Raw genomic sequence first — 18,579 nt, 5'->3', positions numbered from 1 at the left:
TTTCTCAACTATTAATGAATGAATGACTTTATTTTGAACCAAAAATGAAAACAACATAATAAAAAACAAACAAAACAAAACTAATTGGTGTCCTAAAAGGTGTAGGTAGAAGTAAAACTGATAAACCTGCCCCCTCTCTCACTTTTCTTCTTTAAACTCATTATTTCAACAAATTCTCAAATTTATTTACAACTAATATACAAACAACTATCCACAGTTTATTTGCCACCCAGTTAATTAAATAAATAACAACCCCAGATTATTTACAACCCAAATATATCCACTCTCACACAACCTTTCCTTCCATGTACCTGCCAAAGTATCCACACCACACACTGAAATACACAGACTCTTCTGTAGTTGTACGAACACAGTTTTCTAAAATTAAAGCATTAAAAGTAAGAAAATGGTGAAACATTTTGCCCACAACTTCAAGAGATATTCAGTTTACTGTCTCAGAGGAGGAAAATATTCACAGTTAACAAGCTGGAATCAGAGTTTCTGATTCTGCCTTTTTCAAGATTCAAGTCTTTAATCGTCATCGTGCAAAAACATCAAAACAGTTTTTGAATTTGGTTAAAAGTTATCTGAATGTAAATGTCTGATTCTCATACAAACCCTCCTCTCTGGAGTAAAACATATTTAGATTTTTGTAGTTTCATTTAGATGAATAAATGTTTGAATTGAAGAATTGTGTGAAACCTGATCAGAAGAGCGCAGCTTTTACACTGTATTGATCCAGGAAATCAAACAGGACAGCAGCCTGCTCAGACAGGAAGACCAACCCTCCCTTCAGTGTAAAAGCATCAGCTGGGCCTCTTCCTGGCTGTCGATGGCGAGGTGAATCCCCGCCTCTCTCCCTGAGGCTGATGGGAAGTGACAGGAAGCGGCCGTGGCGTGCACATGGAACACAAACTGAGCTTTTAATGACAAACCCCGAGAGGCTTGTGTCAAATCAGGCTTCTTCTTCTTCACTGGTTTTATTTTGCTCTGCTTGTTTTCATTTACGTAGCGGCTCTCCTGCTGTGTGGGCTGCGAGCTGCAACTGTGATGGAGTCTCTATAGCAACATTCCTCTGTGAGGCTGTGAAATAAAGACAGACGTCCCTCTCTGGCTCGTCCTTTCAGCCTCTGAGCAAACATCACTTCAGTCTCTAATCACAGATTCAGACACGAGCCGGCTGACTCGCTGTTAAACTGGTAATAAAAGCAGAGGAGGGGACATTTGATCATTTATTTTTTATTGAGAGGAGCTGCGGTGAGAACAGCAGGCAGTGTCAGCGTGTCACAACACCCTCCATTACATTTCAGCTTCGCAACCAATCAACACGTCCTGGCTCTGCGGCACGGACTGAAACAGGTTGGAGATGTAGAAAAAGACGTGTTTCAACCCTTCCAGCCCACACTCACATCTTTTATCAACTTCCATTCATCCAAGCGGCGCGGCGGCTCTGTCACTTCTGAAAACCTAATTAGCATAGATTGGCGATTGAGATCTGGGCGATGATGACGATGATAGCTGGAGAGTCGCAGCAGGCTCGGCTCAGAGGCAGTTTTGTTTCTGTTTTGGCATTCAGGCGGCGAGATCTCTTCTGGGCACTTTACTGAAAAGTTAATTGATGATAAACAAACGGGAGTTTGATGCTGCTGCTGTGATATGTTGTGTTATCCTCTCCTCCAAAAATGATCAAAGAAGCTGAAGGCAGCAGAAAAACAAACAAGTGATTAGGGCATTGATCGATTGAAGGAGCATTGTCACTAATTCTGTGTTTGTAATTAAAGTTTGTGTCTTTGAGTCAGCAGAGCTTTGCTTTTTATCTCTTTGTGTGCAGTCAGACTACTGTTGACTCTGGAAACATTAGGAAATGATAATAAACATCATTTCAGTTATTTTAGAAGATAATTTTCACTTTTTTCTGAAGTGGCAAAACCTGAGTCGCAGTCCAAATGTGATGAAAACACTGATGTACGGAAAAGTAGAGGCCATTTAATTTTAGGACGAGGATGTGTTCTCATTCGTGTACAAGTGGTTGGTTTGGTGGTTGGTTGGTTTGGTGGTTGGCTGGTTGGTTGGTTGGTTGGTAGTTGTTTGGTTGGTTGGTTTGTTGGTAGTTGTTTGGTTGGTTGGTTGGTTGGTTGGTTTGGTGGTTGGTTGGCTGGTTGGTTGGTTGGTTTGTTGGTAGTTGTTTGGTTGGTTGGTTGGTTGGCTGGTTGGTTGGTTTGGTTGGTTGGTTGGTTTGGTGGTTGGTTGGCTGGTTGGTTGGTTTGTTGGTAGTTGTTTGGTTGGTTGGTTGGTTGGTTTGGTGGTTGGTTGGCTGGTTGGTTGGTTGGTTTGTTGGTAGTTGTTTGGTTGGTTGGTTGGTTGGTTTGGTGGTTGGTTGGCTGGTTGGTTGGTTGGTTTGTTGGTAGTTGTTTGGTTGGTTGGTTGGTTGGTTTGGTGGTTGGTTGGTTGGTTGGTTGGTTTGGTGGTTGGTTGGCTGGTTGGTTTGGTGGTTGGTTGGTTGGTTGGTTGGTAGTTGTTGGGTTGGTTGGTTGGTTTGTTGGCTGCCAATTTGAAGACAGAATACTCTACCAAGCAGGTTTTCTCTTTGGGTTTTGGCGCTTGTAGACAATAAAATTTAAAAACTAGCAATATAAAGTATAATTGAGTTCTCAAATGTCTAAACTTGAAAATGATGCAGGTTGATGTAGTTTTCTGTGTTTTGCTCTTTGAATAGTCTGTTTTTCCAGCTCAGCTCTTGTTTCTGAATCTTTTATCTCCACAAAGTTACTGTGAATAAGGAAATAAAGAACTGTAATGAGTTTAATGCTGCTGTTACTCTCAGGCAGGAAGACTCTGAGGACATAACATGACATTTTTTTTACCAGGCGCCTGAATATTTCCTCAGAAAAACTTTCATTTTTAGTGATACTGTTGTTAAATTTGAACTTGGACCATGTCAGACGACATGATGTGGACTCATTGTGTTTTCCAGCTAATAGAGGCAGTTGCAGCTCATCTTCCAACTTTATTTTCATTAAAAAAATAAATATTTCAGTGTGTTCAAACTCCTCTAGATTAATGACAGGAGCACTTAAAGAACAAACCCTGTCTGTACTCCAAATGTTTCAACAACAGCTTTGAATTCACTTTGTCCGGACTGAGAGACGTTGAGGATCATTCTTCATACATTTTCAGGTGAAGCATAACTAATAGTCAAAAACAGTGACATTAAACAGAGACTATCTTTACATTTGATCTGTATCCATCAGCTATTTGTAGTTAAACATCTGTTAAATGTTTAATGACCTATCCGAGCTGTCATCTATCCACTAATCAATAAATCGATTGATCGTTTCAGTGCTGGTTCGTGGACATTTCCTGCCGTTGGTTCAATGCAGCAGCTGACGCCGTGTGTCACATTCCAATGAACTCTGTTTCACATGAAGAAAATTAGACTCGGGGCGCGTTTGATTTGCATTTAAATGGATTTATTGTGACGGGCGGAGACTGACCATGATCAGATTTATTCCTGTGAGAGGAAATGAGGAGTCAGGATTTAATTCTGCTGCCTGAATGTAACAGTGAGAGCAAAGTTCAGCCGGACGCCTTCGTGTGTTTGTTTGGCTGCGTAATGAACATTTTAATGTGATCATTATTTGCTGTCAGACAAAGCAAAGCAGCTGCAGTACTAACAATTAACACTTCATATAGAGGCTGAATACCCACAACACAGAGCTGATTGTCTGAAGCTTTGAGCTTTATTGATTCTGTGTCATATCATTTCTGAATTTATATGAAGAAGTTACCAACAGGTGACTGTTTAGATTCAGCAAATGAACCTGTCCATTATGTTTACTGCAGCTGATTATTCAGGCTTTCACTACTGCTACAGAAAATAAACTTATTTTTACGAATTTCTCTCGATGCTTTGAGATCTGAAAGTAAAACAAGTCAGTGAGTTTTTAGCGTAAATATTGAAACGCTGCATTTTGTTTCAAACACAATGTTTTTACACAAAGAAAGAAGTTCATGCAGAACATTTGCTGAATTTACAAGAAGGAACAAATAAGTCAGAATCAGTCAGAGACAGAGTTTCACACAGTTTATAAAGTGTCTCCAACTCAAAAACTCACTAAACTGACACGTTTGTTAAGGGAGTCTGGGGACAAAGAAGTCGCCTATACTGGTTACTGTTTAGTGTATCTGTAAAATGTGACATGTTTAGCATCAATAAAATGTTTCTTCTTTCATAAATTGAGTGTAAATGGTGAAATCAGTGTAAACAGTGTGTTCAAACAGCTGCTAAATGTTGGCAGGTCAGACTTTAGCACTTTAGACACAGAAGCAGACAGGCTGGTGCAGCCATGCTGCCACAAACTGACACTTTTTACAAGGAAACACACAACTTACTGTTTTCATTTAATGCTGAATTTACAAGAAGGAGACAATGATTCAGAATCTGTCAGAGACAGAGTTTCACTACGTTATAAAGTTTGTTTTAACTCAACAACTCTTAAAATCACTACATTTGTGAAGGGAGTCTGGTGATGTTGAGGTTACTAGTTCAATGAAACAGACGGTGTGTTCACAAACATCTGCTGCCAACACTGGCAGGCTAACAGAGACCTAACATGTCATTGACATCACAGTGAAGCACCTGGAAATTTCAACAGTCTTAGTTTATTTGATCGAAGTTTGAAGTCTGACAGAAGTTTGTAGCTTCATGTTTGCTGAAGTCTTGAAATTCAGATTGTCCAGACCCACAGAAGCGTGGCTCCGGCCAGCAGCTGATATCCAGTGTTTAACAAAAGGCTGATATCTCTCTGCTGCATTACTGAAACATTCATCTGAGCTCAGGAGAGTTCAGGACATGAATCTGACTTTATCACACCTGTCTTCCTGAGCTCGTCTCTGTCCCAGGAGGCTCAGCATCAACTCGATCTGAGCGTCCCGCTGCACAGTCACAATTAGATCATCCTCCAACCTGCACTGCCTCACAATCAGATCCTGGATGGATGGATACTGCAGGTTTTGTCGCAATGACACATGCGACAGTCTGTCGGTGTCCCCAGAAGCCAGAAACACCTCTGGAGAGTCTCCCTGCTGGCTCACAGCCACAGTGTGTTTCCATGCTGAACCTCCACCTCCACATGTGGGGCAGCGAGGCCTCGGTCCCTCATGGCCCCTCTGTGCCAAACTGGGCGAGGGGCCAGACTCTGTCCTGTGTGCCCCTGTTGATAAGCTGTCTCTCTGCCAGAGGGGGTTCACCTCCGCAGGAAATCAGTCCCAGACTACAGCAGGCCAGTACGAGTCTGGCACAGAACTGGGAAGAGTCCATTCAGTCAAACACTGTCACCCAACATCAGTTCAGTTGTTCTGACACCTGAATATTTTCTTTTATTGAGACTTTCTGCTCATTTTCTTGGATTTTATGCTCCATGCAGAGGTTTTCCTATCAGCAGATTAAATGAAGAATCAGTGTGGAGAACATCAAAGCTCACCTTTTTTCTGGATTTATTATCAGTTAGCTTTTTGGTTGTTTATTATCAGCTTTTTTAACTGTTGTGCCAAGATATGGTTATAATAAGAGGTGACGATTCCCAAATCCATGATTCAATTAGAGTTTTGATTTAATTGTTTTTCTGCTCTGCAATCGTTACACATCTCAATCAGCAAAGATCAACAGATGGTTGGTTTTATGTCCCGACAAACTCTTCTTTGAATAAAAGGTGGGATACGATTTTACAACAACAGCTCGACTTTATCCTGGTGGCTGTTTGCAGGTCAAATAATATTCACCTAAAATAAAGATGGAAATTCAGTTTGTTTCAAAGTTCTGTTTCTCAATTCTGTCCAGAGTGAACCCTCTTCACAGACAAATCAATAAAGGATCTCTGGTAATGTTATCATGTTAGTTCTTCTTCTACAAGTAAACTGTCTTATTATCATTGATACTGAGTTTAATGATCAAAACTGAAAGCTAATTTTGATTGTTTGTCGATTTACAATCCAAATCGAGACACCAACAGTAATGATATCGGCCCAAAATGGAAGTTAAATTGCATTTCTCTTTTTTATCGCGAAACTTAAAACTTCCTCTTTGCAGAGAATGGTTGATAAATATGACTGTTGTCCAGTCAAAATCTTTCGTTTTTAACTTTAACTTCTTGAAAACTCTCAAATCTGACAATAAAAGTTGATTCAAAATTCTTTGTCAGCTTTGAAAGCAGCCGTTGACGAACAATCTCACCACGCGGTCCATTTCATGGCTGCTCTCACCTTCCAGAATCTTCCTCAGCAGATGCACTTTGTTCATGTTTATGAAATTGTAGATAAGCTCTTAAAATGTCTTAAAAATGTAAATTTGAACACCAATGATTCCAGGAGATCCATCGATCATGAAGAACTGCTACTAAAAGGACCTTTGGAGTGATTTTGTCAGCTCGGAGGAAAGATTTTCATCGTACTCTCACCTTGAATACTTGAGTATGCTTCACAGCTCACTCCTTTCACCGAGGTAAAATCCTTAAAGGGAGCGTTTCTTTATTGTCGTATTACTACAATGAAGGATTTAAGCCTCTCTTCCATCACTGGGAGGAAAGAGGACAAACTGCAGCCGTCCGTCTCCTCGGCACCTTTCAGGACTGAAGGGCCTCGTTGGTAAATGGAGTGTAAACAAAGAAAACGTCTGGCAGCTGCACTGATGGAAATCTGAACAGCTACTAATGCGTTTTCCAGCGGCCCCGTTATCTCAAAGGCACACTATCAAAACAGAGTACATAATGAGTGTGGATAATCCTGTCCACTCGCTGGAGCTGCAGTAAACAGCGGACGTATGACCTTAACGGTGGCCGTCAAGCGGTGGCGGCGTTCTCAATTAAATTCTGCCAGACGAGTTCACAGATCCTCTGATATGTGTTCCACTCAACGAGAAGAACATTTATAAAGAAAAGCATCTTAAAGGAGCAGTTCACCCAAAAATGAAAGTTCATTAACACTGCTTAACATTTCTGGAGCTTCACAGTGAAACAGAGTTGCAGCATTCTGCTAAACACCTGAAGCAGCTGGAGACTTGATTTAAACATCGGGTGTCTCCATACAGCTCGTCTGCTGTGATCACAGTCTGCAGGAGAGAAGAGGTCACAACCTGATCTGATGTTATTTACACCCTGGATGTGCAGTCGCTGCACGCTAATGCTTTTTAGCTTAGCAGCTAAACAAGCTGCCGTACAAATAAAACACAGCAGAAAACTAATGGGTTATTTAAATCAGAAACTAAACGATCAGAAAAACACAAACAGACATTTGATGACAACATTAAACAAAGTTTGAATTCTACAGTTTAATTTGGAATTAGGTTGAATTCACTTTAACAAATGATCGGTTCTTTCCCACTCCGATCCTCAAATCAAAGTGCAGAAACCAGACGTGATCTTCCCCAGAATGTTTCTTCAAAAATTCTGCTTTCATCTTTAAAATTTGATCTTTCTTTTTCTTTGATTTGTTGTGTGGGGGCCATCTAACCAAACTCCATTTAATAATCTTGCATTTTTAGGATTCTTTGTTGATTGTTAACTGTTAACACCAAGTGGAACATCAAACATGAGCCTTCTGTAAAATGTGAGGTCTTCTTGTAAATGCGGCTTGGATTACAGCAGATAACTGTTTTAAATCAAGTCTCCAGCTACTTCAGTTGTTTAGCAGAATGCTGTTTTACTGTGAAGCTCCAGAAATGTTTTGTGGACTACGACTACGACTTTCCATCAGCATAGGGGGAGAAGATAATGACTGGATTTATATTTTTGGATGCACTGCTCCTTTAAGATTTTGCCGTATTGACTCACCTTTCAAACCCTCATTTTAAAAAACCCTTCAATTTCCACTTCAGTTCATAAACCCAACCTCTAGCAAATTGAAACTGAAGAAATGAAATAAAAATTAAGACATTTTTCTGGAAGATCTCTGCTTTTCTAGATTGGTATTTGTACAGTAAAGACATCTACCAACAGTTTAACTACAAAACAATGATCTTAGAAACTCATGTACACACAGTTGGAGGTGATTTGCTCCACTTTGATGTTCACCAGCTCGGAGTCGGACAATACGCCGATGTGAATCATCAGCTCTCAAAGCCGGGTTAACGCGTGTATTTGCAGAAAATTGGGCATGCATCAGAAAACCCATTTCCCATCATCACGGTGTCCGGCCGTCATTAGAGCATCTGAGGATGAAAGGTGAGCAGCGAGCGGACGCTGATGAAAGCCACCGCTGCCTGCGTCTAATTTAACTCAGATATATGGAGGAAAGAGCTCGTTAAGACGCTGCCCTTTATAACGTCATTAAGATTGTTTCCCATCTGGTGGAACCGTCGACCCGAAGTCTGTCAGTGTGATCCACCAGTGGAGAAGCTCTGGAATGAAAGTCATTTGCCGTCCTTGTAGCTTCATGTGGATTGATTTCGGACGAGAAATCTCCACATCTGTTCAACAATATATAAAACCGCTCCCCTGGACCTGAGTCTTTTATCTGTCAGGCACCTTTTAACCGATTCCTCTGTCGGTGTTACAGAATTAGAGGCACTCTGTTTGTCTCCGTGGTGTTTTCTTTAGCACCCTGTGTGCATTAGAGGCTCTGAAATCCAGACCTGAGGGGCTTTAATGGCACGTTATGTGCAATCAGCTCCTCCCTCAGAGGCACTTGTGTGAGCCTGGAGGTGACGAGGACCACACTGCTTGGCAGCCGGCCCGAATGTCATCAAAACCTAAGTGATCCGATCACAAGTGGACAGCTCTAAGTACAGGTGTGAATGTCCCCAAGATGCACTGAGGACGTTTCTTTCTTTAAGCAGTGTGTTCGCACATGTGGCCACATTGAAGGAGCGCATACTCAACTGATGTCCTCTGCGTAACCTTGAGTAACCACAACATCACCAGACTCCCTTAACAAATACAGTGATTTTAAGAGTTGTTTCATGAGGAGAAACTCAACAAACTTTGTGAAATGGCTGCGACAGATTCTGAATCATTGTCTCCTTCTTGTAAATTCAGCATTAAATGAAAACAGTAAGTTGTGTGTTTCCTTGTAAAAAGTGTCAGTTTGTGGCAGCATGGCTGCACCAGCCTGTCTGCTTCTGTGTCTAAAGTGCTAAAGTCTGACCTGCCAACATTTAGCAGCTGTTTGAACACACTGTTTACACTGATTTCACCATTTACACTCAATTTATGAAAGAAGAAACATTTTATTGATCTAAACATGTCACATTTTACAGATACACTAAACAGTAACCAGTATAGGCGACTTCTTTGTCCCCAGACTCCCTTAACAAATGTGTCAGTTTAGTGAGTTGTTGAGTTGGAGACACTTTATAAACTGTGTGAAACTCTGTCTCTGACTGATTCTGACTTATTTGTTCCTTCTTGTAAATTCAGCAAATGTTCTACATGAACTTCTTTCTGTCTTTGTGTAGAAACATGGAGTCTGTTTGTAACAGTGAAGTTTATTTGCATGTAGAGCGGTGTGGTCACTCAGACGCAGGTTAATACCAGTCAGACATTTTGTAGAAAACTCTTGTCAGCCATCTTACCCAGAGTCAGATGAGACTGACATGAAGACATGGACAGAGACATGCCATTACATTCACAGACCCTTACTGTCCACTTTTCTTCCAGATGAGTCCCGACTATCTTTGAAAATCCCAGAAGGTCATTTAACAGCACTTACTGTCGGCTTCCAGGATCCTCAAAGGCTCTTTTAGCCACTCAGATGAAAAAAAAAAAAAATCTGCACAAGCTGCACAATAACACTGTTTTTCTGCCGGTTTGACCAGTTGTGACCGCTTCCAAACGGACACTGAGTATCTGAGACTGATAGTATTTAAATCATTTGTTCGATATTCATTTTTTGACATGAATACATAACTTTTGATCAAGATCCAAGAAATTTCTGTTTTTTGAAGACAATCAGGGCTTTAAATCACCCCCCCCCCCCCCCCCCCCCCCCCCCCCGATTACCATGAAAAACACCTCTGAATTTGCCCTTTTAAATTATGTTTTCAATTAAGGTGCAATATTAATTAGCAGCTTTTTTTTTTTCCTTGGGGTTGAACCTCCATGAATGGTTAATTAATCAAATGTATTAAAGGGGTTTCAGCATGGATAAGAGGCAGAAACCTTTTAGGATTTAGTCAAGTTAAGACTCTTTTAAAATATAAATCAACGGATCGCTTTCACACTACTGTAGGCAATAACAGCCTTAAACTAACATCCATCTATTAGTCCATTAATTATCCTGTAAAAGTCCGTTAATGACATCATTATCAGCTCTAACCTATAGCTCCTGTGCAAACGTCTGTCTTCAACAAAATCAAACCTCAGAGAGAGACTGGTTGGATTTTGAGCTCTGTGTTCAGTGTTTGTTGACTTATTTAAACCTGTAAATCTTTGAAGACCTTGTTTTATTTCATCTCCATCCTCGGTGCTGAGGGTTGTTTGTGCCCTGAACCTCCTGCTCTAGATATTCAATTAGACGTGTGAGCAGATTCTTTGGACTTTCTGTGACGTTTTGAAGCTTCTCATCCTTTCTCTGCTTTGTTGTGGCAGTAACATGCATCACTTCTTTGAATTTTCTGAGGAAAGAATTGCTTCAGAGCAGCTCTGGTGAATCTTGGTGCATACTCTCTGTCTTTCTCAGTAAATCCTCCTTTATTCTAATTCCAGGTGGTTTTAAAAAGCTCTCTGCGCTCTCTGGTACCTGCTGTCATCTCGTTCTGTGTCTCCCCCTTCATTCACTTTCTCCTCGGCTCTCTCCAGGAGGGACGAGTCTCAGCTCTCCAGCCTGGAGAGGCTTTAAATGAGTGACCTTTGAGACAATCAGAGGTGCCCCGGCTCGAACAAATGCTGAATGGCGAGCGGCGGCCCCTGGGTCCTGATGCAGGCGGCTGCTCGGGCTGCCTGTGGATTACATTGATCCCCTGAAACAATGGGGCCCACCACGCTCATTGTTGAGGGGAATTAATAAATAACAACATGGGAATAAATGCAGGGGGTTTAATACTGAACTGTGGAGTCGTCTGCTCAGTTATAAAAGAGTTTCCCCTTCTTTTGTCAGAGAATCTGGGTTACTTTACTTCTCACACAGTCAGCAGGTTTACAGACACACTTATATAACCATTTACCATGTAGCAGGACTGCTGTCCGAGTCGGGTACATGAAGAAATCCTTCGTAAGGTTCAGATGTGTGACTAAAGAGTCGTATGATGGCTGATGATGGTGATACATCAGCCAATAGTTGCTTTGGAAACCAAAAACCGACTGCTGTTGTCACTTTATTTGGACTTTTTCTTTATCTTTACAAGAACGCCACGTGAATTAATCCACTGCTGAAAATAGTCCCCAACAAACGCACTATTTCTTCCTGTATGTTTAATACAAACTACAGTGAGCAGCTGTTTCAGGAAATTACTTGAAACTTTATATTTGAGGCATTTTTAAAGACCTTCAGTAAGAACCAATGGGCTTGTTGCTGAGAGCACTAACAGGAAGTCAGCAGTAGTTATAGAGTTTGTCACAATATCAGATCTTCACCACAAATTTTCTAAATCATTGTCTCCTTCTTGTAAATTCAGCATTAAATCAAAACATGAAGTTGTTTGTTTCCTTGTAAAAAGTGACAGTTTGTGGCAGCATCGAAAGAAGAAACATTTTATTGACACTAAACTTGTCAAATGTGTCTAAACATGGCGACTTCTTTGTCCCCGTGGAGAAAGTCCCCAGACTCCCTAAGTGTTGGCAGCTACTCCTGGCAGCTGTTTTATAAAACAAGTACACATTGGTGTACATAAAGTGTTACTAGTTCTGGGATTGTAAAAACATTTTAAAATCATATTGATAAATGTAATCTTTTGATTCAGAGCATCAAGTCATAGTTGGAATACGTTCAGGAAGGTGAGAAGAGTTGAATTATACTTTAGTCAAATGATTTAATCTCTTTACTTGTGTTGCCTTTATTTCAGAATAAGAGCACGCTGTTATTCAAGACAACCTCATCCTTTATAAACTGCGTTCAGTAAACTGACATGAACTTATCATGTTAGCCGTGATGAATTGAGGAACAGGAACCTGTAGATAGGAACATGACTGAAACTGTCCTTAGAGAAGAAAACTGTGGCTCCTGAATGAACTCCACCTCCTCTACAAACACCTCCAGTCCACCTTAAAGCTGCAGTCTCCAGCTTGTGTTTTAAGGAGGACTTCCTTGTTGGTAATGCAGTGTCTCTAAATGAGTGTGTAAACCCCCTCACCCCCTCTCAGCACTCTGGGTGGATAACGGGGAGCTCCGGTTGTGAGGCTGTTTCCTCTCAGGAAAAATAAATTCAGCTCGTTTGGATGAATCGTATCGAGATTGTGAAACTTTTTGTGATGAGAATCATATTTAAACTCTACTTTTTCCTCCACATTTGATGTTGTTTATCAAAGCGACTCTTTGCTGATGCATTTAAAGATAATATCTGCAGCCAGGAGGGACACTGAGGTCTGAAAACACTCTAACTGAGCCACGTCGCCTGCACACAACACAAATCCTTTATTTTCTTCTTCAGCGGATGCACAAACTGTCTGCTTCTGCCAGAGAAAAAGAAATCCCTCCCCCTCCCCTCACCCACAGACCCAGTGTAGTCCGCAGAAGAGCATGAAAAAGGCAGCAGCGGGATGAGAAGGGGCAGTGGGATGGAATATAAAATATTTAGAGAGCCTCTTCTTTTCAGTAGTGCCAGGGTGAAGCGGAGGGGAAAGCGAGATGTACTTATCTCTGCTTTGGAAGATGTATTTTTCTTTTCCAGGCTGAGGAGGAGGATGGCTTGGTGGGGGAGGGGTCTGACTGTGTGTGTGTGTGTGTGTGTGTGTGTGATGATGATGATGATGATGAGGCCGGTCTGGTGGGGAGGACTGTAGGACAAGTGGAGCAGCAGCAGTGTGTCTGATTGTGTTTCACATCACATCACAGACAGCAGAGCTGCTTCTCTTACTGCAGCGTTGACACAAGAAACAGTGACATCAGCTGTGGTTTCAGTTGACACATGTTCATGTTCATAAAGGCAGGACTCATCTAATTAGTCTGTTTTTAAAGTAGAAATAGTAAGAAGTATTAGTGGTATTAACAGTAGTAACTTCAGTAGTATCAGCAGTAGTATCCGCAGGACCAGTGGTATGAGCAGTAGTATCAGAAGTAGTCGTAATAGGAATATCATCTGAAGTAATAGTAGTAGTTGCTGTATCTGCAGCAGCAGTATCAGTAGTAGTAGTAGTAGTAGTAGTAGTAGTGGTAGTAGTAGTGGTTTCAGTAGTATTAGCTGTAATATCAGTAAGAGAATTATTAGTAGTGGTTGTAGAATCAATAGTGGAAGTATTAGGAGTAATATACTTTAGTATTAGTTGTAGTAGTAGTATCAGGAGTAGTATACTGTAGTATTAGTTGTAGTAGTATTAGTTGTAGTAGTATACTGTAGTATTGGTTGTAGTAATGTACAGTAGTAGTAGTAGTAGTATCAGTAGTAGAAGTACTGTTGGTAGTAATAATATCAGGAGTAGTTAACCTCGTCTTCGTCTTTCTCTCTTTTCATTCATTGATCGTTGGTTTCAGTTCATCAGTTGTTTTTTCTTTGCTTCAAAACAAACTTTATTATTTCCTGTGAACAGACAGGAGTGATGACTGATGGGTATTGTAGTCCTTTAGTCCTTTTACAGCAGTGAAGTGTGCTCTGTGTACAAATACTGTCAACACGTCTCTCTATGTCTCCGTGCAGAAGCTGGCAGTCAGAAGTTGTCCTGTAGGGACGACGAAGCCGCTGTCTCTCATCAAGCCTCCCAGCCAGGGCATCGCCATCTCCGTGGTGCCGGCCAAGGCTCCCGTTTCCATGGTGACGGCACATATTAACGGACAGAAGGCGGCGAGCTCGGAGCCGCTGCAGACGTCCCCCATCAACCTCCAGACGGGCGGCAGGGCGGCGGCGGCCGGAGTCCACCTGTTCAGCAGCAGGAGAGCTGGAGAGCTGCCTCCCTCTCAGGTAAAAACCTCTGACATCACAACACCTGGAACACCTGTGTGGGGGGCGGGGCCAGTGAGAGCACTGCAGGACGATAAAGTTCAGTGCAGTTTCTCTGATGAACAAGCTTTCAGACCAGACCTCCTGGTGTCTTCTTCATGCTCCTGTACCTTTCTTCTTCGGTTTGAAATGGTTTGATATAGTTGAGTGAAGCGTGTTTGATTCCAGGTGTCAACTGTAAAAACCTTATTTGCCTGAGAGCATAAATCTGGACTTTCTTTGACATGTGAAACACATGTTGTGCTGTTGTTTGATTGGATCCAATACGCCTCTAGATACACAAGCTTCTACATGATTCAGGGGCCGTACATTTGTTTAATTTAGTCATTCCTTCTCCATTATAGATTCAATTAAGCTATTTATAAAAAAAAACACAAGTCTGTAGTAGCTGTCTGCGGCAGTAATAGTAAAAAAACTTGCAGTAATATTAAACATAGTCATAGGAGGAATACTTGTAGTGACATAGTGTTTGTAGTACTGGAGAGGTCACACTAGTAACTATTGATTATTGTAGCAGGAGTTGTAAAAAGTAGTAGTATCCATAGTAATAGTAGTTGTAATAGTTGTAGTAGTAGTATCAGTAATATAAACAGTACTAGTATCAGTAGTAGAAGTATCTTTAGTATCAGTAGTAGTATCAGCAGTACTAGTAGTGGAGTATATTTTCTGTGGCCTGTGAAACACATACTGTATTGCTGTGTATTGCTGTGTATTGCTGTGTATTGTAACAGAGGAGCAGGTTGCTGCTGTATTTTCAGTCCGTCTCCTCTGAGTGTCTGTTAGGATTCAGGCCACAGTCTCCTCCACGCTCTGTATTCAGCACCATCACTTCCATCAGCACACAGCCGGGGATCAGAGCTTCACGCTCCACACTGGCAGCCTCCACACTATTACTGTAATTGCACGGCCCCATAGAGGGAGGAGGGCCGAGCCGCGGGGCCCTCGGGCTCCGGCTTTATGATTCCTCTGTCTGTCCGTCCATCAACATGTCTTAAAGAAGATGGAACATGTCTGTCAGCATGACACCTCCAGACAGATCCTCAGCAGAGACTCGTGAACTTTAAAACCTCCATGAAGAGACGGCGCTTGATCTCTCTTTATTAGTTCTACTGTGAGCGTGACCGAGAGGTTTCAACCAAAACATCTTCACAGTCCGTCACAATGAGCAGCAGGTAGCAACAGGGCTCGATCAATACTCCTTCAGTTACACGTGCAAGAAAAACCTGTCAGTTATTTTCTCAATGAATCGATTAGTTTAGTCTGTAATATGTCAGAAAAACATGTTGATCATGGACGTCCTCAGAAGTTCTGCTGTTTCACAGAGACTCAGTTTACTGTCGCAGAGGAGGAGAGAACCAGACAGTATCTGTAGTAGTATCTGTAGTAGTATCTGTAGTAGTATCTGTAGTAGTAGTAGTATCTGTAGTAGTAGTATCTGTATCTGTAGTAGTATCTGTAGTAGTAGTATCTGTATCTGTAGTAGTAGTATCTGTATCTGTAGTAGTAGTAGTAGTAGTATCATCTCTGGCAGCCATGTTGATATAAAGTATAAATACATTGGTAGGATTAATATACAGTACAATATACACAATACAGTATATAGTGTGTGTGCAGTGTATGTAGTATACACAGTATGCAGTAGTAGTATTAGTAGTAGTAGTGGAGGAGAGTACTCTGACAGTATTTGTGTATTTAAATGGTTGTTGAGGTTCAGGGAGGAGCCAGCCGCCCCTCGGAGCTCTCTGATTGGCTGATTCCTCGTCTCGTCCCTGGTTGGGATGCAGAACAGGTCTGAGGCTCCGACACAAACGCAGACGTTTGCTGCGATAACGCTGCCGCGTTTCATCACCGTGTCACTCCTCCCTCCTCCCTCTGCTCCTCCTCCCTCCTCCCTCTGCTCCTCCACCCTCCTGCCGGCGGTGGCGGTGGAGGTGGCGGTGGAGGTGATGGGGTCAGGCGGCAGCAGGATTGTCTCCGGGCTCTTTATGGCCGACGGTGTTCTTCACACAGCTGCCTGCTGTAAAAAGAAAAACCCCTCGCAGGCCTCCACGCTTTTCTCCCCTCCATCAATCGAGAGTCATAAAGGCTCAGCCAATCAGAGGTGTGGACTGAGGGGAGGAGGGGGAGGAGGGGGAGGAGGGGTGGAGGGGGAGCAGGTCCCTCAGACCACCTGGCCACTAATTTGGAGATCAATAATGAGGTGTAATGGGATTGCTGCTCTGCATGAGTGCACACATTATAGCTGCATTGTTTCAGAGAGGACACACACACACACACACACACACACACACACACACACACACACACACACACACACACACACACACACACACACACAGCTGCTGGCTCTACACATTCACACTTTATCTCAACTTTTCTTTATTATATTTGTCTTTTTTAATATCTGCTAAAAGGTTTCCAGTGATAAAATGTAACTTAGTACATTTACTCAGGTACTGGTCTTAAGTACAATTTTGAGGTAGTTTCTTGAGTATTTCCATTTTCTGCTACTTTACACTTTTACAAATATTGTACTTTTTACTCAACTACATTTATTTGGTAAATTTTGTTACTAGTTACTTTATAGATTACATGCTGTGTCAGAGCCGGAGTAGCACAATACACCATATCTTTACTTTTACTCGAGTATGACTGTTGGATACTTTTTACAGCTTTCAGAGGATTTGTTAACAGAAATTTCCCCAAAAATGTAACAAATTTCAATGGAGTTTGGTTGAAAGTTGATCCATAACTCAAAGTGAGTGAGGTGTTTATCTTTTTGCATTAAATATTTAATTTGAAGAAAATCAAGTTTATAAAGAGCACTTCCTGAAATAACTTTTCTTTTTACGAAAAATGGAAATTATCCATAAAATAAAAGTTAAGTTCAAGTTCCTTGAAGTTAATTATTTAAAAAAATCAACAGCTGCTCACAACATCCTGTTTCTTACGCACGTGATCAACAAAAAGGCCTAACGAGGATTTAGTCATGACGTCTCCCTAAACAATAAAACAATACTCACACTGTCAAAGATGGAAATATGAAGGTTATGATATAAAATAAACTGAAACAAATAAGCAGAAGTCTTCCTGAAACACTCACGGTGATATCCTGAGCTGGAGATTAATAACTGAGCACCTTGAGGTAGATGAGATGTCTGTTGTTAAAATCCTGTCCACTGATTGGAGGTTCGGTTCTGTTTAGCGCCTTTAAGCAGAGGAACAAAGAAGCGAGGAGGAGGCAGGGTGCTGCTTTAACGCTGATCCTGCCTCTTTCATGGCTCTCCATCTCACCACCGCCTTCCAAACACATCTTTATCCTCTTTAAACAGCAGCCAAGGTCATCTCCGACATCCGCCTCCAAGTCTCGTCGACGCCGGGGGAAGGTAGATGGTCTTTTCGTTCCCTCTCAGAGCTGTGAACAACGAACAGTGAAATAAAACATGAAGATGAATTATGAGTTCTTGTATCTGCTGCTCTGACAGGAAGAGAAAACACTGTACACATGGACTCGGCTCTAGTTCTGGTTCTAGAGTACTTCCAGGATATTTAGGGGTCAGCATCTAACAAAATCAGGAAGCTTATTTTTCCTTGTCCTGTGTAGGTTCTCAAGGTGATGGAGAAAGTTTTACAGGTCCTGGAGAACGTTCAAATGTCTTTGAGGATAATCGAGGAGGAGGAGGAGGAAGTTATTTTGTCATTGAGGAAGTTCTGAACATCCTTCTAGATGTTTCAGGTCATGAAAATGATTTCAGTGGTCCTCAGGAGGATGTTCTATAGGTTCGTTACACTCAACAGGTTCTATTGATTATGGAGGATGTATGAGAACCTGGAGAAAGTTCTGGTCTTGAGGTACTTTGTGTTTTTGGTGAACTTTCAAGAGTCAAGTTCCAGTGCTCGCAGGGAAAGTTCCAGGTTTCTTGGGCTTGTGGACAATGTTCTTGAGTTTCTGGAAGGAAGCTGGAGAGAACTGTAGTTGTTCTTGATGAATCCCTGGATTGTCTGGATGCTTCAGCCATCATGTTTCAGTGTTTTCCAGGATTCCTCGAGGAGGTTCTACAGGTCTTTGAGGACTCAAGGTTCTATTTGTAGGAATCTAGGAGTCCATATGAGGGTGTTAGGGATTCTTGGGGAGGTTCTTTTTGTCCTTGAGGAGGTTCTGGAGGTCCTTCTGGATGTTTTGAGCATTGTAGAACAAAAGTCATGAAAATAATTTTGGTGGTCCTGGAGAGGAGGTTTTATGGGTTCTTCACAGTGAACGGGTTCTGTTAGGGTCCTTTTATAATGTTCCAGTAAGGAAGTTCCATCGGAAGGAGAAGAGGTTCAGGTTGGAGCAGTTATCTAAGAAAAGGAAGAGGAACTTCTCTGACGGCAGCTTGTTGCAGTGAATATTTCCTCTGGAACTGAACATCTTTGGGTCCAAACAAGTTATTTGAGATCAACATTTTTCACCATTTCTGACAACGACTCGATGACTCCAGGAAGATAATCATCAGAGT

At 41.7% G+C, this 18,579-nt stretch overlaps 1 protein-coding gene across 1 annotated transcript in view; it reads left to right on the top strand.

Moving 5' to 3' along the window:
• The window catches only part of phf21b (PHD finger protein 21B), an 88,852-nt gene that overhangs the window by 53,905 nt on the left and 16,368 nt on the right, over positions 1-18,579 (top strand). The window contains exon 4 of the mRNA XM_073481083.1: positions 13,781-14,041. Coding sequence (XP_073337184.1) covers positions 13,781-14,041 — 261 coding nt within the window. The remainder of the gene's footprint in view (positions 1-13,780; positions 14,042-18,579) is intronic.

The sequence above is a fragment of the Pagrus major genome, chromosome 14 (genome assembly GCF_040436345.1).
Source record: "Pagrus major chromosome 14, Pma_NU_1.0".
In the NCBI taxonomy this organism is placed as follows: Eukaryota; Metazoa; Chordata; class Actinopteri; order Spariformes; family Sparidae; genus Pagrus; species Pagrus major.
The sequence above is the reverse complement of the archived record's forward strand: the minus strand, read 5'-3'. Positions and strand labels throughout refer to the sequence as shown.